The sequence below is a fragment of the Pezoporus wallicus genome, unplaced genomic scaffold (genome assembly GCF_028554395.1).
Source record: "Pezoporus wallicus isolate ANWC-B61680 ecotype Strahan unplaced genomic scaffold, APGP_CSIRO_Pwel_v1 contig_5785, whole genome shotgun sequence".
Taxonomy (NCBI): domain Eukaryota; kingdom Metazoa; phylum Chordata; class Aves; order Psittaciformes; family Psittacidae; genus Pezoporus; species Pezoporus wallicus.
The window spans coordinates 3,686,349-3,707,418 of NW_026641150.1; the positions used below are offsets into that span (position 1 = coordinate 3,686,349).

The window sequence follows — 21,070 nt, forward strand, 5'->3', positions numbered from 1 at the left end:
TTGTTTGATTACTTTATTCTATGATGAAGGCTGTGGTAAAGAATGGCCATGAAAATCCCTCTTACAGAGGAGGGCAAGCAGCTCAGTTTCTCCTCTGGAAGCTGACAATCCCCCAACACATTGCAGCTCTAATACTTTACTGAGAAAAGAAAGATTACTAAGGGGATAGTGGAAGGGAGCAAAAGCAGTATGGCTTGTATCTTGCCCTCCAATAACTACAATAGATGGCAAAATGGTCCCAGCTTTGAGGAAAGTGAGGTGAAACACGACAAGCCTGAAAAGCAAACTAGCCTGAAAACAAGACATCATGCTATTATTCCAGTACAGTTCTGCATACTCCTTAACACGCAACAATACACATGATCCTACAACTGGAACTACAACAAAATATAGACTAAACTCTAAACTACTGCCAAGAAGCCACACAGAAAACAGAACTCCTACCAGGCTACTACACTAGTGCAAGGACCAGCACTTCACACAACACTAACTGCTGCTAAACTCCAGAGCTGCTACAGTCTTTTACCCTGTAAGCTCTTTCTTAATTTCTAATCACTTCAAAGTCCACTGAAATGTAAGTGTGTAAAATAAACAACCTTAATTACATCACAAAAACAAGTCTTTTACCCTGTAAGCTCTTTCTTAAGTTCTAATCACTTCAAAGTCTACTGAAATGTGTGTAAAATGAACAACTTTAATTACATCACAAAAACAAGTCAGCACTACTTTGTTTGCTTTTAATTGAATTTATTTAAATAGGATAAGGTTACTTAAAAGACAACTCTTTACATACAAAATGTACATTACGTTAAAGTTTGCTATACTCAAGTACAAAACCTGGACAAGAGTTTAGTAAAAGGAAAACAGCACACTATTTCAAAACACACATTCTTACCATTTTACAGCATTCGAGAAGTGCCTTTTATGTTGTAACAGTGAATGGAGAACTTCTGTCAGTAATGAATTAAGCTACAGGTTTTGGTTTCAACATTAACCAATATTACAAATGTAAACATCTTTCAGATCACTACTGAGAGCTTCTCTTAGTGGGTTAACTAAGCGAATTCAGAAGTTGATTCTTTTTCTAAGTCCAGGAGTGTTGTTGTTATTATTTACCATACATATCTAAAATGGATCTAAATTGGCTTCACCCTGTGCCACTGAGTTTTAGTAATAATATTTCTATGAACTTAACGGGATTTCTGCCTTATAAGGCACTACCAACAATGCAGATGAAACACCAAGTTTCACAGAAAACCAACACCCATCTTAAATGATCAAAAGAAGGGAAAAGAGGTTACCAATTTTTATTTATTTATTTTTTAAGAATGCACCTACATACGCTAACACTCTCAAACTATTACTTTGTCTTCCTATTCCTGTCCCTTTCCAATTAAGTTGAGAAAGCACTGGCCTGCATTCCACATGTTTTCCCCACATTTTATAAGCATGACTGTAATCAGGAGAACAGCAAATTTGCTACATCGACACATTTTTGCACTTAAGCATGTATAAAATATGCCTGTGTATTCAAGAGAAAATGCCACTAATCCATTCACTACTTCCTCTCAAAGATCCATATCAAACAGCCTAGTAGCATACTCCCATCCGTGTATGTCTTATTTCATATGTCAATAAGAGAAACTTCAATTTGAAGTAATGCTGTTAAAATAGTTCATCTCTTATTACCAATCTAACTTGCACTGTAAATTCTACACTCCTGTCCAACATAAAGGAAAACACTTTGTCTCCGATTATCTTACCAGCAGAATGGTCAGTTTCCTCATCTAAATGAGTTATCTTTTTACTGTCAAGAAGGCTCTTGGGATGATTCTGAATTTCAATAGCCATTTTAACTATTTGACCATAAGTGGAACAAAACTGAATCTTACTGAAACAAAAATAATGTATTTCTAGGTGTGAATTGGAATGACATGCCAGAGATGAACTATAATAATCTTCAAAACAAAAAAAAAAAAAAAAAAAAAAAAAAAAAAAAAAAAAAAAAAAAAAAAGGGGGGGGGGGGCTGGTAGTAGAACATTGTAATATTACCACCTTTTAAAGAAATACTGAGCTACTTGCTGTACATAAGTAGACACTTTTAAGGTGACTGGTGATAATGACCCCAGCATTACAACAGGGAACTTTTAAAGTCATTAAAACTTCACAGCAATCTGAATCCCTGTAAGGTTTAAAAAGAATTGTACTTCAACTGTTTAAATACAACTTATCTGTTTGAAAATATGGAAGTAATACTTATATTTCAAGCACCATTAGCTACTTCATGGCCATGTAACATGCTGGATTTTCTTCTTTGCTTCCGTAGGCTTTAGGTCACTCTGGAATATAAGAAAATATATAAGTATTCTTAGATATACTGTGCAAGTATAAGTTAGAAATTAACCTGCTGTATTTAAATTTTACACTGACTATGGCTGGAGGCACCTCTATGCTACTACAACAGCTTTCTACTGCCATCTTGTGGAGAACGCTAAATATCACACAACTTTAAAGAGAAATAAAGCACATCAATTCAATTATCTGCAAATCACATACATCATTTGTTTTTTCTTAATCCCACAATTAGTTATCCAAAAGTATCTTTCAATTATGCATCCTAAAGACAGGCACATATTGGAGTTTCTAAACATACTTCTATGTTTACATCAGATTGCCTTCTTAAAATACTTGTTGAAATGGGATGGTCTAAGAAAAAAAAACAACACATACACAACTAGGAAACCCAATTTACTTCTGCCAAATAGTAAAAACGTTAGAAAAAGGGGAAGGTGCTTTTTCCTTTGTAATAATCAGTATAAAAAGTGAAATAATTGCCAAAGTCTCAGATCAACTCATCTTTCAAGACCCACCCCAAGAAACCAGAAAAAAAAAAAAAAAAAAAAATCAAGCAAGCCCAAAGTAAAACAATGGGAGACTGAGGTGGTGAAATAATTAGCTTTCACCATATAACATAAGAAAAAAATCCTGAGAAATTGCAGCTTTAACAGTTCACACAAGCAGAGTAAAGAGAGGTATATGAGTTCTCAAGAACATTCTACTCCTCTACTCTGCTCTCGTGAGACCTCACTTGGAGTACTGTGTGCAGTTCTGGTGTCAACATAAAAAGGACATGAAGCTGTTGCAGCAAGTCCAGAGGAGGGCCATGAGGATGATCAGGGGGCTGGAGCACCTCCCATATGAAGACAAGCTAAGAAAGCTGGGGCTGTTCAGCTGGAAAAGAGAAGGCTGCGTGGAGACCTAATAGCAGCCTTCCAGTATCTGAAGGGGGCCTATAAGGATGCTGGAGAGGGACTCTTCATCAGGGACTGTAGTGATAAGACAAAAGGTAATGGGTTCAAATTTAAACAGGAGAAGTTTAGGTTAGATACAAGGAAGAAGTTCTTTACTGTGAAGGTGGTGAGGCACTGGAACGGGTTGCCCAAAAAAGCAGTGAATGTCACATCCCTGGCAGTGTTCAAGGCTAGGCTGCATAGAGCCTTGGGTGACATGGTCTAGACATGGCAAGGGGGTTGGAACTAGATGATCTTAAGGTCCCTTCCAATCCTAACATCTATGATTCTGCAGAGGAGTGGTTTGGGGAGCACAATCAAGAGATCTCTCTTCTCTGTAAGAGTTTCAATGTTTATTTACAGCAATGCTGTAGATTGCAACCACTGAAAGGTTTAAGGGAATTAGACCTTAAGGAGAGACAGTTCTGTGCTAGTCAGTACAAGAACTTCAGTTTATCTTGACAGTCAAAGAACAGTCACTTGCTTGAAAAGGCAACTGTCCTTACGGTCATATTAAAAAATATATCAGGCTTTACACTTTTCAGCCAAGTACATTGACTCTTCCTGGCTCCATGACTTATTATTCAGTATTATGTTAATTTCAGACAGTAAAGTAATATCCATACAATACACTTGCCTAACTTCAAACATATCTAACCAACACTAACCAAAGAACTTACCGGTATTAACCTGAACAACAAAAACTGTGGATAAGGTAGAAAGTAAAGTGTCAGGGATCATAGCTTTTAAGTGTCAGATGTATAATCACTTAAAAGTGCTCATCACTATGTCTACAAAACATTTAAATACAATGTAAAGCAGCAGGGAGGTGCATACTAAAGAAGTTTCAAAAGCTCTATGGGCTCAGATCTGACCAATAATTGAAAGAGTCCTAAGTATTAAAATAAGCTAGTGATACTGGTAAGTAGGAAACACACCTCTTCAGCATAAATCTGCCACAGGGCCGCAGCCATGATCCTTGTAAAAGTTCTTCAGAACAGCCATATGTTTAGGTGCTCACGTTTAACAGAAGTCTGAGGGAAACTACCAATCCACACAGCAAGGATATTACCTGCATTCTTTCATGAAAGCTTTTTTTTTAGAGAGAGAAATTAATAGAAAGCATTTCATGACCCAATACTGAGAAAACAGAAGTCTGATGACCTGAGAAAATTTTAATCAATGTAATTCACACTGCGTATCTAAAGCTCCCCCTGCAGCTCAACTGAGGACAGAAATACCTCCTCCTTTGAAGCCCAGACTTACTCCAGACAGTCCCATACTCCAGTGGAAATGTGAAAGTGCCTTCATTTGCATCACGAAGAAACAGAAGACAAATGCAAGGCTTATCCCTACCTCATGGCATGTTTTAAAGAGGACATAGCTCATTGCTCCTTGCTCACTGACAAGCTCTTAAAAGACTAATTACACCTTTGTCAGAAACAACCACTGTTCTATCTTTCGCTGCAGCTGACAGCTAGAACACAATTACCTACACTTTCAAAGATATGCCCTGCTGAATTCATATATCTGGCCTTAGCTCTTCTCTCATCACTTCAACTCACTGGCCTCCTTCTGCGCCCAGCTGTAGTGTAGTTCTCTACAGGAAATTTGTTTGCAGCTGAATCTAACTTGCAGAAAGAAAGGTAACTATTTACCTTCATGGTTAACAGCTCAGTCATCAGCCATCTACTTGAGAACAGCACTAGTCTGTTCAAGACCTCAGCTTGTCTTTCTCATCATCTTACAGAAGCCCAGATACCTGATTAAGACCACCATGGCTCAAAATGAGAACTCAACATTTAGCCTCTCACTTCAGTTAGTACGGCTTGTTGTTACAGCTTCTCATTCAGACCCACAGTCCAGGCAGCTCTCCAGATATTCACATCCAGTTCCTTCCTCTAGCTTGCCAATTCCTATGTGAGATTTAAAACAGATGGCATTCTTCCTCTAAGGATATATTCTACAGCTCTCAGCATTCCACTTCAGATCCTGTAACATCTTTTCTTTCACTCTGACAAATGAAAGCTTGTCCTACTCAACCATTCAAGTGTGATTGTTGCAAATGTTATCATTCCATTTTTTTCTTCCCTACTACAAAAAACAGACCACTTGTCCTCCCTCTAAGGCTCTTCATGTTGTTCTGTAATATCTGTTCTCTCTCTCAGACCTGCCAGTAGGATTATTTTGTGTTTTATTTGACTGCTACCAGCACCACCTTAAGTATTACCTACCAACTCATTTTAAAGTTACATACATATATGTTTTCTACAAAACTGCTCCTCTCACTCAGAAGTTTCCTATGTACAAGTACAAAATACTTAATTTCTTTCCTTTTAATCTTTCCCAGACCAGCTACTCTTTTGCCCGTCTCTAAACAAAACTCTGCTATTACTCCAAAATAAAATAATCCTGAAGACTCTTACAAGGGTCTACATTTGGCTCCTGCAAGTTGCTATTGAATAAAAAGCTGCAAAGCAATGTACATACCGGCAAATCAGATTCTTCTTTTGGAACAGCTCTCTTTAACTTCACAACAGTAGTTCCTGCTACTGGAGACAAGGGGTACACCTTCAGACTAGCCAACATACTGCTGTTAGTCTTTGAAATATTGTTCTGCTTAGTCTCATTATTCCTCATTCCCAGCTTAGCGTCCTCTGATAAACTGGAGGCTGAAATGTACGTTGCGGCATTCGGAGGAACAGATAATCTTCTAACAGTGTTGGTGGTGCTTCCAGCTGGAGGAGGTTTTAGGCGATCAGCAGCTCCATTTTCTGTCTTTTTCACTTTTATGCTTGTACTTGTTGAACTGCCATCAAACACAATTAATGGCCGTTTCCTTAAACCTTCTGCCATTGTAACACTGAAAATACAAATTGTAAAGTTCTCAGAAACACAAGCTACATGATCCAAAAACAGTATACTAAAGACACAGCTAGTGAAATATGAATTTAATCTTGCCTAAAGTAAAAATATCCCAAAATTCTAACCTTAAACTCTTAGCTACTCTAAACTTAGGCAACGGAGATTGCTTTCAAAATATAAAGGGGGAAGGGAGGGAAGCAGCGGATTGTGTGAGGAAGTGCTCCTTAGCAAAGAGGGCTCTGTAGGAACTTTCTAGGGAGGCAATTATAGTTGTATGACCAAAGACTGTGCTTATCCTACTGTAGCTATTTGAGAATAACTAAAGAGACAATAGCTGTTAAGTATTTTAAAAGGTATTTGAGAAAGTATATGCCACCTTACCTACAAGAACGGCTCACAGAGCAAGAGAAAGTTCAGCTCTTATTCAAATTTGCTTCTACATTACTATCTGTTCACAACATTATATGTCACATAATCCTCCTCTTTTTCTATTCATCCACTTCTGGGAACTGACAGAGACAAAGACAGACCTTCAATTCATTTGGAATTTGTTTGTCAAAAGATCAGACACAACTTTTTGGCTTATATTTACAGCAAATGCAGTTTCAAAAGGCTGCTGGGGAAATGTGCCCTTGTCAGGACCAGGAGTGTTCAGCCAGGCAAGTTGCGTTGATTAAGTATTACCGAAACAGCCCTATTTAACAGATATGATGCATATTTTCACTTGAAAAGTCTAAAAAGTGACACACACTTCAAAAGTAAAACATGATACATTTTGCTCATTTGGGTTTGTCTAAGAATTTACTCAACACTCCTGACAAGGACACATTTCCCCAGCAGCCTTTTGGAACTAGCTTTTCATGTGAAAGAAGAGATTTAATGCATTTTTTCAGTTATCCTCCTTAACAAAAGTCTAATAAAAGTCTGCTTTTCCTATGGAGGTTTTTTGTGATTTTGTTTCTGTTTGTTGGTGATGGTGCATTTTTTTGTTTGGTTTTTAATTCAGCATGGTGAAGACTGGCAAGCCAGGAACTAACTGCAGTTCTGGGAGGATCACTATCTATTCCGAACTGAATTTTAGAATCGTAGCACTTGTATAAATGACCACATGCTACAATACTGATAATATTCCCAGAGAAATACTTTGGGAAAGTTCCAAAAGAACTCTGGACGCTGTACCATCAAAAACTGTCACATCTCATTTTTAGCTACATGGTTCACAGAACATAGAACCTTGGTTGTGACATTCCCTTTCTCTATATAAAGTACAGGCAGCTTAAAAGCTTCAGAGCAGGACTCATGTTAGCCAGCACTTGTCTGAGAGAGGACACTGCTGCTGGCCAACAGCTGAAAAGAACATTCTGGGATCCTATTTCCTGTGGCAGGACACTCCCTGTGAAACCTAGATTTCAACACACATCTTCTACATCCAAGAGAAATGTTGTAGCCACACTTTGAGCTGGCCTGGACATAGAACACATTCTGAGATTCAGACCATCCTCTTTCTTCCAGCAGAGAAGATGATATTATAGATTTTCCAAATTAACTGTCCCTGAACATGAATACTTTGTGAAATGTTTGAAGTTGGAGAGACTGCATTTGGTTTTATTTGGTATGATTGTCTGCAAGCTCTAATATTCAGTAATAAGATGTATAAACCACCATCTGTGACCTCAGATATTTGATAGCATTATTGAGGTATATAACTGCAGCTCAGCTGATATACAGCAAATCTTTTAGGATGTGCCATCAATTACCAGCAGTAAAATTAAACAATATGCAACACTGACTTTCAATTTTCAATCTGTTTTTACCTCTTATCTGCGACTCCTAGAAGCATGCAAACACACACTGAACTGTGCTGATCAAGCCACCATGCCTCATATTAATTTCAGTGCATGTTGTAAAGCTGCGGTTTCCACAGAGGAACTCATCAGAAAGCTTCCACTGTTCATGCAATCAGTTTACCTTACTTCTAAATTGAATTAACAGCACGCTTAGCTCCTACCTCTGAATTGTACATAACTTAGAGCATCAGAATACCTAGGAATTTTATTTTCCTTTTAAAAACATGAATGTCAAGTTCTACTTCCTCCTCTGCACAAACGGCAGTTCTGCTTAAATAGTACACATAACTGTGAGGAAAACTAATACTTTAATATCCAAAAAGATGATTGAACTTAATTCTTTGTCAATATACTAAAACTGAAGTTTTCTTAGTGCAACTTTTACTTGCTGAAAGTCTATTTCTCCCATTTCTCTCAAGTTAGTAATATTAGCAATAAAAGCTTAACTTTTCTAGACAGTATTTTGCCAACATGTTAAGTACAAAAGATACAACCATAGCAGGAATATTGACTGCTGGAAAATCTCAAAACTACCTAACAACAGAGCAAAAGACTAAGCCTAGTATGCTAGATATTAAATGGTAAGAGCAAGTGGTACAGAAAAGCAGACTGGTAAACATACCTCCTTTTACTTACTACTTTCCCAGAAAATGCTGCATAGGTAACCATTACTGAATTTTACTGCACTAAAATAAGAGACCCTAAACTTATTTTACATATAAACACTGGATGAAGCCATTCTCTCACCTGAACATTAAGATTGCTTCATCCTCTCAAAAGCATCCAGCCTACTATCTTCCTTTTGTGATAAAAAAATTTCTTTTGCACCTATTTTGGCACACCAACAGCTCTTTTCATTATTCAAACACTAACCTTGTGCTTTTATCCTCATGTTGCAAGTTGTAAACAAACTGAGGTACTATAAACATTCATGCACGTGAAAAAGAAAAAAAAAACAAAACAGCATAACAAGACAACTCAGTGCACTAGTCACTGCTAACATTAAAAAAAAAACAACAAAAAAACAACAACAACAAGCAAATCAACCACTTGACAGAATTTGCTTAGCTCTTCACAGTTAGAAACCTCAGTAAAGCTAAGACACACCCACGAAATCAACAAGCTGTAATACTGCAAAACTATGAGAATTTCTATCCACCTTTACTTCGGATGTACTACTGAAGCTAAACCAGAACTCCACCCATGTGCATCACACATCAAAGTCCTGGGCTGGGGGAAGACTGGGAAGAGACGTTTTAGTAAAATAAACTTCTAAGGAAGATTTTGCTTTCTGATCAAATACAAACACAAAGATTTAAAAAATAAAGCAGAATGTTCTTCAGAAGGCAGATGTTAGTTTTGAATTGGACACAAAACTGCTGCAGCATACAGCCCAGACTCTAGACCATCCCTGTCCAAGGAACAAGCATAATTAAACATGATTTTGACCCTTTACTTAAGCACTGTAAAAATATTATTATTTAACAATTATATAGTGAAACAACAAAATAACTTCTTTTTTTCTTCACTATAAAGTACCTTGAAATGTACCAATAACCCTGTATCAATACAAGCTGGGGGATGAAGGGATTTGAGAGCAGGGCTGTGGAGAAGGACCTGGGGCTGATGGGTGATGAAAAGCCCAACATGACCCAGCAAGGTCTGCTCCCTGCCCAGAAACCAATCACATGCTGGGCTGCATCAAAAGGAGTGTAACCAGCAGGTCAAGGGAGGAGATTCTGCCCCTTGATTCCATTTTTTTGAGATTCCCCCTGGAGTTGTGTGTCCAGCTCTGCGGCCCCCAACACGAGAGGAACGTGGACCTATTGGAGTGAGTCCAGAAGGAGGGCTGATCAGGGTCTTGGAGCACCTCTGCTATGAAGACAGGCTGAGAGAGCTGGGCTTGTTCAGCCTCGAGAAGTGCAGGCTCTGGGAAGACCTCACAGCAGCTTTTTCAGTACTTAAAGGGGGCTTATAAGAAACATGGGGACAGACTTTTTAGTGGGGCCTGCTGCAACAGGACAAAGGGTAAAGATTTTAAATGAAAACGTAGATTCAAAGTGGATATAAGGAAGAAATGTTTTACAATGAGGGTGCTGAAACACTGGAACAGGTTGCCCAGAGAGGTGGTACATGCCCCATACCTGGAAGTGTTTACAGTCAGGCTAGACAGGTCTCTGAGCAACCTGATCTAGTTGAAGATGTCCCTGTTCATGGCAGAGGGGTTGGACCAGATGAACTTTAAAGGTCCCTTCCAACCCAAACTAGTCTATGATTATATGAAAAGCACTATAATCCAGCTACCATTAATAACATTTAGATGACAAAAAAGATCACCTTCCCTTTTTTCCTGTTAGGGCAGTAGTAGAATCTAAAAGTTCTGACCCAGAAGACCTGAGACAGCAATCTCTACAAACTGTAACAACGTCCAAAAGCTGTACAAATTTCATTAATCAGGCAAACAAAGATTAGACTAATTGCGTTGTCCTAAATTCTGCAAGTGTAGCCCAATAAAAGCTAAATTACCTTTTATTCTCACTTTTAAACTCATTTTGCTGTCTTTTCTTCTCCATCATTTTTCCCCATCTACTTTTTGGCAAGTCACGCTGAGGCAGAGGAATGGCATGTTGAATATAGAGATCAGTGAGACCATCTTTATCCATCTTTACATCATTTTCAACTAGTATATTTTTCTGTGGGGAACAACAACAACAACAAAGTTGTCATTATTATGACAAATTCAAAGCATAAACATCTTAGTGGCATCATTTCTGTTTTGAAAAGCCACTTTAGTGTACCAGGTACAAATGCCAGGGTTTCAGAAGTGACAGGACTACAGAGGTGACCAGTGTGGAGAGGCCATGAACAGCCCTGTGCCAATAACAGCCTGATCTGCTGCCTTCCTTCCTACTGTCAGCTTCGTTTTCCATGTGGATTACACTCGGTCCTTCCTTCATTGAGTCAATGGGAAATGAAAGATATTTGGGTCAGTACATAGTGGTTTCTTTTTCCACCACCTGCAAGCACATCTCTTCACATATTTCCCCACGTGCCTCTTCCTGCATGTCCTTTTGTGTCTCCTGCCTCTGGTAGCTGCAGCTCTTTTTTAAGTGCATTTGAGCACAGCTGCCATGACCAACTTGGCTTGAAATTTTAATGTGTGATGGGCTGTTTCTCTCAGTGTCAGAGACAGCTAGATCCACCTACAATCAGTACTGGGCAGTACACTGCCTTTGCCCACACAAGTGAACTCTCCAGCCCCTTCCTAACCAAAACCCTGCAATATTTCCAATAAAAATAGAAGGGGAAAAAAAAAAGGGGGGGGGGGGGGGAAGTTACGTTGGACATTCTGTTGATGACTGATGTTTTCACACACTCTTTAGCACACTTCCCTGAATCCAATTTCCCTAAATCCAACTACAGTACTGCTCTTCAGTCTTCTAAAAACCAAACTAGTAAAACATACTGCATTTCAAAAAATGCATTAAAAGTGTAGAGATGCTTCCTCCCCTAGATCCCAAAGAAGGGGGATTTCTAGCAACTGTCAGGCACAACAGAGAACCAATTTTCTTTCTAACCATGTATAGGGTTGTGAAAACAAAATTTCTTGCTACCTCCTTTCAAATTTATTAAAAGAGGAAAAATCCCAGTAACTTTCTACAAACTAGAGGTCACTGAAAGCAGGTGATGTCTGCCACTATTGGTTTTGACACCACTTTGTGACTTCTGATGTCAACCTAAAACCTGTACATTTTTGTCTACATAAATTACATGACAAAAATTCAGCGAGCTCATACAAAAAATTAAGACTTTGATTACTACTGTTTCGTGCACCTAAACTTTTCAGGCAAGGATCTAACAACTATTCCAAATCACATCAACTGAAGCTTCATATGGTTCAAAACTGTTTATAACTCACTTCCAAACTCCGTTTTTTTTTCAGTTATGCATACTTAAGCAGTAGCTTGACTGACTTTGTAAGACACCTTTCCTTAATTCACTGGGTATGAACGTGGCAATTATAACAATGATCACCCTTCCACAGAAAATTTTACTGTATGCAAACACTGTCTCACATTCAGAGATTAGAGAAAGTTGTTCTTTATCAGCTGCAATGTTCAAACACAGCCCCGGAGACACCTCACACCACGGGCCTCCCCTAATCGAGTACCCAGACTACACAACCAACTTGGATTTTGCTTGTTTATTCCCTGAACTCTTCTTGCGCGCCTATTTGTGAAGGAAAGAGGAGAAACACACAGAGCAGGTGTGACGCGGCGGAATGGGGGTCAGGACAACAAGCATGACCGCAGGGCAGCGAGGCCTCCCCTCCCCGCCTCAGGACGCGCTGCTAAGGGCCTGACTTCCTCCCCGACGGAGCCCTGGCGCACCTGCTCCAGCGTGAGCAGCAGGAACTCCTCCGAGAGCAGCTCCGGGTGCAGCAGCAGCAGCTCCGACTCCGGACGCCCCGACTCCCGCTCCACCTTTCCGTCAATGCCATCGCGGCCCCCACCTCCGACCCTGCCCCTTCCCCGCGCAGCCATCTTCTTCCCCCGCGACCCCTTTCCGGCTTCCCACAATGCCGCGAGGGGCGGGGGCTGGCGCAGGAAGTGGCGCGGAGAGGTTACGTCAGGATTCGCCGCTGGGTTAAAAGTGTCCGTGACAGCTGCAGCAGTGTGATACATTGCTTGCTATGCTGTGTACCTGTCGTTGGTAGCCATGGTTACACAGCTCGGGCCTGGGATGAAGTGACCTTCTCAAAACAACAAGGATCTCATTGGCACAACTACATCCTGGTCGTGTTTGAAGGATCAAAGGAGAACATTCAGGACTGGTAGTACTAAAGGATGAGTTACTTGACAGCTTGGCAAAGTGACCATTCGGTTACCTAACTTGGCAATGAAACCAACTTTTAAGGTGTCCTGAAGTGAACTGCTTTCATTATTATACTAAAAATCACACCCCCAGGTCAGAAAGACCCTAGCCCAGGTGAAGGCCTCTCATCTGAGCATGAAGAGTAACTAGAATGAGTGACACAGCAAACGTTACATACAGATTACAACCAACACTGGGAGTGTACCATCTTGTAACTGTTGTGTATAAACGTAACAAGAAAGCCAGCATTGGTGCGTTTGATCTGTGGAACAGTCCACCCAGCAACCAGGCGTGAATAAACACAGTATCTCTCCTGAGCCTGTGGAGCTGGTTTACTGCATGCCAGGCACAAACCTGCTTTCAAATGCACTTTTTGGACAACAGCAACTAATAACACTTCCTGAGCTGCAATGACTAAAGCTGCTTTGCAGTTCCAAAGTAAAGTAGCTGCCGGCACGTTTGAGTTGGCAACCTGCCTATGTACTCAAAGCGGAAGGGGGAATTAAGAAACGATTACATTAGTAAATTAACCACGCTGTCGTTACAATATGAAATTGCAACGTAACTCAAAGTACTTGATGCACTTCACAGCAGTAAGAAGGAGGAGCAATTCTGAGTAACGTAACAAAAACATACACACAGAACACATTGCATACATATGACCCTATGTGTAACATCATTGCTATACACAGCACTTCCGAGAATATGAATACAAGTTCTGAATACCTAAAACTCATTTAAGCGTACAAACAAACAGCGTAATAACACGTTATGTCACGTGGTGCCCCTCAGGCTGCGCTCTGGCAGTGTGTACCGCCCGCCTCCTTGCACTCTCCCCCTCCCAAACCACTCACAACCACTGTTACATTCTGATTTCTTTTGGAAGAGCTGCTTTTCCGCCTGTGTCAGGAAGGACCTGCCCTGTGGCCACAACCCGTAGCGGTCCTACAGCGATGGGAAACAACAAACAGCCACCCCTGGCCGTCCCCAGTCCGAACGTTGTGCGCACCACAGGGGCTCCCTCCAGCCGTCCTTCCACGGTGCGGATGCGCCACCCGGCTGCGAGCCCTAGGCCGGCTGCGAGCCCTAGGCCGGCTGCAGCCCGACGGCTCAGAGAAGGGGTTCCCCGTCACAGGGGCAGCGCAAGGCCGCGGTTCCCCGCCGTCGCCCTGCCATGCCATGCCATGAAACCGGTGCCCGAGGGGAGGACATCAGAACCGAGCCCCATCCTGCCGGCTGCGTAACGTCATCGCCCTGCGCCGCTGGCGCAGGGCGGGGTTTGTGCGACACCGGAAGCGGCGCTCTCGCCGGCGGATCCCCGCGCGCCGATATCGCGGCTTGGGGCGCCGCCCGCCTGGCCGCTGGCTCTGGACCGCACCGCCTCGAAACGGCGGGCCCGGCTCCCGGTGTTGTGGCGGCGCCTGGCGCTGGCAGGTGCTGCGGGAGGGAGAGCGGGAGGAGCGACTCTGTCCTCTGCTGGGGTGGAGGCAGGCGTACTGGGGGCCGCGGGACGCCGGGCCTGGCTTGCGCCCCCAGGTCAGGCTGCGGGTGTGTGAGGGGACGGGGTGAAGCGCAGCACGTCCTCCCGGGAATAGCGTGGCCCAGTATCTCGGGTCTGCGGAGCCATGTTCACGGGTTAATTAGCGCTTGCTAACTACACAGCGTGTAGGAGTACGTGTGCGTAAGGGAGCGATGCAGAGGTAAAGAAGGCGGTGTGCTGGTTTGCAGGGCAGCAACAAACAAAACGTGACTGCAAAGCAAGACTTTACCTAATGCAAGTGGGGGAGAGTTGCTTTCTGCTTTTTATCAGAAAAGAGTGTGCAGGATTACTGGTGCACTTAAGAAAACAATATCTAGTAGACTAGTAATCTGCTTGGCTGTTGATTAGCTTTTTATAACAAGCAACCCATGATCTTGTTTCCTGGAGCTCAAGAATAGCATAGTGACTTCCATTTGTAACTGTGGAGTAGGCTTTTGCACTTTCAAAAAACAGCATGTTCTGCAGAACCTGTTTCTTTGCATGTGTGCAGGCCCTGAACTCTTATAAATGACAACAAAACCAATAAAAAATCACGTACAGGTTATGTATATTGACGTTGGTGACTTTTAAAAGCCTTTTTCACGGCTTTTTTCTAGCATGAATGTTTTAGTTTCTTTGCTACAGATTTATGTAGTACTATGGGTTTTTTTGTTCTTTCTGCTCATGGATTGCATGTCTATTTTGATTTCTTTTATACTCTTAGTTTTCGTCTTTCTTTGTTATGTTTTTGGGAGGTTTTTACTGCATTTTGGTCAAGAGCAGAATTCTGTAGTTCTCCCAATGGCATACATTAACATTTTTACCTTGGGCTACAGGAATGTTAAGTTGTTGACAGCTTTAGGTATGAAAGCTGCCTAACCTCTCTAGTTTATCACTTGAGGCTACACGCAAGGTCTTAGAAATGGTTGGGGTTTTTTTGCTGATCAACTATTGGGCAGCCCTTTTTAACTTAATACACTGTGTTTCTTTTGATAATGTTGGAGGATATCAGGACTGTGTTCCCAGGGACTTGCGTTATCGTTTTACCTGAGGCTATTTCTCTAATACTTCCTAGGTTTGGGTTTGGTTTTTTTTCTGTTGAAGGTCAGAACGCTGATATACACCGCAGATGAGGATGTGGTTTGAAAATGTCGTGGAAGACTGAAATAAAGTCTTTTAATTTCTGAAAAATAAAATGTGACGCTTTTGGCATAAAAGATTGCTACTACCTCTTGATAACATGGTTTGCTTCTGGCTGTATTCTTAGCTTGATTTAATCTTATTTAGTATTTTCTTGTGATTTGTGTACCTTACCTTTTCTCACTCAGTCCTAGAAAATTTTGCCATGGTTTCCAGTGTTCTTTTGCAAAGGCAGAGGGAGTTTTCAGATAATAATTCAGATAATAATTTGAAACGAAATTAATTTTAACTATATTTAGTTTCAGGATGTTCATAACAGCATTTTGTTGATGTTGGTGTCTCTTTTGGTCTGCAGAAATTTTGCTTGATGTTTTAAATCTCCATCTTCCTTGTGGACTGGAAGTAATTGTGCATGTTATTTCTTAAATCCATTCAAGATGTTTAGTATTGTGTTTTCCCCAGGGTTGGATAAGTTGTTGTTTCAGACCAGTCACGACAAATTAGAAGGTGATTAAACAAGGCCAGCAGTTTCTCATCTGCTCTTCTTTGGAGTGTTGAGCACAGCTGTCTGCTGATCTCTTATAAAAATAACACAAGTCTGGAGTACAGTAAAATTACACTGGCTGGTTTTAAAACACTATTAATTGCTTCATAAATTGCATCTATCCCTTGGCAGGGCTTGATTGCAAAAGAGTGGGTATAGTTTGTAGAATGAATATTAGAAGTGCTGCTTAGCACTTAAAAGCAGACTTCTGGAATGGTTGTGATGGTAGAGAACAGAACAACTCTTAATTTCTGTGACATTGAATCCCAAGCTTAATGAATGTTTTATGGACTATGCTTCCAAATTTGTTGTATGAGTGTGCTTTAGAATTGTTGCTTGTAAAGCACATTTACATTTATAAAGTCTGATACAGAGAATAGGTAAGTGGCAGACACTTTGCAGCTATTATAAAAAAAAAAAACAACCACGAGCCAACAAATTCTAATACTATTCTAGTGGCTTGGAAGTTACATATTTCTGATTGCTGAAGAGTAAGGAATGTAAACTGTATGTGCTAAAATGTCTATGATAAATATATCATTTGACTCATATGCTAAGAGACTAGGTCCTAATAGGCCTAAATTGAGGCCTAACATGAGATGTTAACTCATCATGCTGAATACCTTGTGGCTTCTCTAGAAATCTGAGAGCTGAAGCTTGTGTGTTTTCATGTATAAGTGATAGAAGACTGTGCATGACAGGTTTATAAATAGTTTAAGTACTGCCAGGAAGCACTTGTAGTGCCAGAGTGTCAAAGAGAGACAATAATATACTGGTTACATGTGGAGAAAGCATCACTTCAGAATAGCTGGGTGCTGTTCTGAATCTGTCTCAGGATAGACTCAAAGTGAAACATTACAATTTGATTAATTTCCGTTGTTATTAATGTGCTCATTCTGGCTTGTGTAATCAGGTTGGAAATAGAGTATAGACTATTGAAAATTGCAACAGTGAAGTTTTTGTATTGGTGTTTAAATTGCTGCCTCTGATATTTGATGTGTGTGGAGATAAATAGTGGGTTTTTTTTCTCTTTAATCAGATCACCCAGAAGACACAATGAGTGTTAAAGCTTTCAAGCTCGTTTCTGCTGTCGAGCGGGAGATGTTAATGGGAGACAAAAATTACATCAACATCGAATGCATTGAGTGTTGCGGAAAGAACCTCTACATTGGAACCAATGACTGCTTTATCTATCACTTTCTATTGGATGAAAAGATGTCAACAGCTGGAAAAATAACTTTTGCTGCCACCAAGCAACTACATAAATACCTGGGCTTGAAGAAGCCTGTGAGTGAGTTGAAAGCAGCCTCTGCCCTCACCAGGCTTCTTGTGCTTTGCGACAATACAATAACACTAGTTAACATGATGAACCTGGAACCTGTCCCCACTGGCGCTCGAATCAAAGGAGCTGTGACGTTCACATTAAATGAAAACCCTGTGAGTGGGGATCCTTTCTGTGTCGAAGTCTGCATTATCTCAGTCAAGCGACGGACCATCCAAATGTTCATGGTGTTTGAAGACAGAGTCCAGATAGTGAAGGAAGTGTTTACTCCAGAGCAACCCTGTGCTGTGGCTGTAGATGGTTATTACTTGTGTCTTGCGCTTACTACACAGTATATAATTTTGAATTATAATACTGGAGTCTCCCAGGATCTATTTCCTTATTGCAGTGATGAGAAACGGCCAATTGTGAAAAGGATAGGCAGACAAGAGTTTCTGTTGGCTGGCCCCGGAGGCCTAGGTGAGACTAAGGATTGTCACTTTTTTTCCCAATTTTTTGTCTTTTCTCTCTTAGTTTCTCTCAATTTGCAAAGCAAAGCTTAACTAATTCTGTTGTGCATGATAATGATTTTTTTTTTTTTCCCACAGGTCTGTACTGGAACATTAAGATCAGTAGGTAGATAGTAAATCTTGGATACTAAGTATTATTATTACCCCCCTGCTTTTTTAAGGCACAAAAATCTGGTTACTTGTATTTTAATTGTGTCTGTAGAAAGCTTCATTTCTACATAGGTGACTAATAGTAGTAGTATCTTGCAGCCCAATGTAAAAAAAATTGGTTGGTACCAAGTGGTACTTCAGAGCCTGATAGCCTTTCTGCAATGACTGGCTACACTGGGTTTGAGGAGCCCCATGTTGCTATAAAATCGTTAAATTAGTGTAGATGAATTTATTTTTTCTTCAGTTGCTGTTCAGAGGAGTTCATAGGAAGTCCATTTAATAGATTGTAACAGTTTCACAAATAGATATGTCATGCTACAGTGCTAGTAGAAATGTCAGTGGAAGTAGACTGTATCCTAACTCCTGTAGAGCTAAACTCTGTCCCAACTGTAGATTTTGGCAGATACTACCCAGGTTTTATGCTCCCATCTGCTTAATTTTTTTATAGTACTTGTCAGCTATGTATTACAGAAGGTGATAGTTTAATATTGCAAAATGCAGAATAATGCTCTTCTCTAATACATAGATGATAGACTACTGCTGCTGTGATCTGTCTAAATAAACAATATGCTGTGAGCTCAGTATTCTTGAGCTTCTCTTGGGAAAAGCTGTAATACCCCAGAGCTGACAGACCACAGGCAGAATGCTTTCATGCTGTTTGCCATATGACTCTCCAGGTAGGAGATGCAGTTTATGTATCTGCCCTGATACATTAGGAATAGTATGTGGCACAAAGATCACAACTATTTAAGCCCTTAATTCGGGGATCTGCATGGGTTTAGGCTTTTTGATATAAATTCTAAAGAAAAGTAAGAGTGTAATATAAATAAGTGATTGGAGTTTTGCCTTGTGACTAGAATATGAGATGTACATCAACTCACCAGTGTGTTTTTCTCTGAAGAATCGGAGACTTATTAGAACATCAGTTTATGCAAATTAAAGATATTCCAAGATTAACTTGAGGATTTTTTTCAGATGTGGGGCTTTTCCAAGTCATCTTGGCTGCCCTCCTCATATTAAAACTGTTAGTTGCTTTAAATGTGGACATATATTTGTGGAAATTAACTATTTTAGTAGTGCTGTGAAATTTATAATCTGAATTGACTGTCTAAAAGTACTCTTTTTTGACATGTTTCTAAGGAGATCCTATTCCTACTTCCATTTGTATTTATCTTTTCAGGAATGTCAAACCAGGTTCTGGTCAAGTGATTAGTTTCTTTTTTGATTTAAGAAGAATAGGTATACTTTCAAAAATGTAAATGTGTTTAGTCAGAAAGCAGAATTTTATTTAGTCTGACTTTTACTTTAATCTGATGTCCTGGAAGAGGGCTATACAGTAAGACCTCTAGTCTCAAAATCCAACATGCCTGTGTAAGTAGATTGTCCTGGGGTTAGAATGTCAGGTGTGTGATATCTTAAACAAATGCACTTCTGCAGCTCTAAACAGGCTATAAATTTCCCCTTTTTTCTAGCTCAGAAACCTTACAAAGACTTCTTGCTATGGATTGTATGTTTTTTTCCTTGCCTAATTTGACTTGTGGGTTTGTGGGGGGGGGGTTCAATCAGCTGTTCTTTATTCCCTCCCCATCTTTCAGTTTTTCCTCAGTAAAATTCTTAGTGTCTTTAACACTTCCCTCTTTGAAGTTGTGAAGATGGTTGAGCATCTTTATAGTATATAAGCATTGTGTGTCTTGGCATTTGAGGTAGGGCTCTGCTGTAAAGTGAATTTGCTTGAAAACGTTTGATATAAATCTTTGATTCTAATTTTGGTTTGCTTTTGTACATTTTGTTGCTTAAGGCGTGTTTATTTGGCACTTGGTAGAACACCTATGCTAAATTCAACCTCTTTTACTGAGGTGGGTGTATTCTGCATTAATATATTTGCTTTTACAGTGTTTGAAGTGGCATTTATTTACATTAATCTGCTTTTGAGTTAAGACTGAAATTTAGAATGCAGAAAGCAATTGCTTAAAAAGGTAATCATAAAATAAAATATCTCTTGAGTTTCTTGGGTATGTAGCCTTTTTGCTTGCCTGGACTGCATTTAAAACTGATGGTTAGAATTGTTCATAGCTGATCCATAGACTTAGCCATTTGGTACTTGGTTTTCTCGACTTGGAGATAGTATATAGTTCAGTCTTTCCAAGGGACGAGGAACTTAATTTTTGATGCATCTTCAGTCCTGTAATTCATTGAGATTTGAAAATGAGTTATTTCTGATGTATGAAACTGTGCTTTCCAAAATTCAGTTTTTCATTTTATGAAGCTTTTGTTGCATGTTTCTGATCAGATTTCTTGCCATGTGGAGGCTTCAAGTTTTTAAAATTTCAGCAGGTGAGCCGTTTTAAAATTTCAAGCAGTTCTTGCATGTTTGCACAGGGCATGCTTCCTAGCACCAGCTGGAGTAACTGTCCTAAAATGTCAGAGGCCTCAACTCAGACCAATCTCCCACAGGAGGGTGCAGCTCTTCAGAGCTTGAACTGAAGGGAGCACTTGGTGCCTCTTGCTGAGACTCTGACACAGGAAATTTTTTTGTCCTTGCCTGCAGGAGGTGTGTGCTTGGTTAAGGATTTCTGTTTCCAAGTAAAAGAGATGCAGGAGGACGTCAGCAGAGTACATGACACCAGGGATGACAAAAAGGAAACAGTCTTCTCCGAGACCCAGGCATGAGCCTGAACCCCAGCTGTACTGAGGAAAGGACAGGCTTTTGTTTCTGTGTGTTCCATGGTGGCAAAGCTTAGAAACTTGTGAATTCCCATAAAGGGAAGAACTCTCCTTCTCTGCCTGCAGATCTGCATCTATAAAATATGTTCAGTGCTTAGAAGCAGATGGGAAGCAGGAAGCTCTGTCCAACAAATCCTCTGAGCCTGTACAATGCAGTAGGAGGAATTAGCAAGTAATAGTGGGAGACTCCCTGATACTGGAGATGAGGTTTTTCTCATCAGGCCTGCTGGAGAGGAAGAACAGCTTGAGGAGGAGTGTGCGGACCGTGCAGGTCATTGTATGATTGCACAATCAGTGGTGATGAGGGATTTGGCTTTTATGGCT

The 21,070-nt window shown here is 40.4% G+C and overlaps 2 protein-coding genes across 3 annotated transcripts in view; one reads left to right on the forward strand and one right to left on the reverse strand.

Annotated features, from left to right (window-relative positions):
* Positions 1–1,076: 1,076 nt before the first annotated feature.
* On the reverse strand, positions 1,077–12,562 carry CUNH2orf49 (chromosome unknown C2orf49 homolog). Its single transcript, XM_057422400.1, has 4 exons — positions 12,395–12,562; positions 10,530–10,696; positions 5,782–6,154; positions 1,077–2,340 (listed from the first exon to the last, which is right to left on the reverse strand). The coding sequence occupies exons 1-4, from the start codon at positions 12,545–12,547 to the stop codon at positions 2,284–2,286; spliced, it is 750 nt and encodes a 249-aa protein (XP_057278383.1). The 5' UTR covers positions 12,548–12,562; the 3' UTR covers positions 1,077–2,283.
* Positions 12,563–14,248: 1,686 nt separating this feature from the next.
* The window catches only part of TGFBRAP1 (transforming growth factor beta receptor associated protein 1), a 33,489-nt gene continuing 26,667 nt past the window's right edge, over positions 14,249–21,070 (forward strand). Inside the window, exons 1-2 of one of the 2 annotated variants that reach the window (XM_057422395.1) lie at positions 14,249–14,312; positions 17,121–17,822. In XM_057422395.1, the coding sequence (XP_057278378.1) occupies positions 17,138–17,822 (685 nt within the window). In that variant the 5' untranslated portion in view covers positions 14,249–14,312; positions 17,121–17,137. Of the gene's footprint in view, positions 14,313–14,348; positions 14,427–17,120; positions 17,823–21,070 lie in introns of those variants that run through there. The other variant, XM_057422396.1, reaches the window with a different exon arrangement.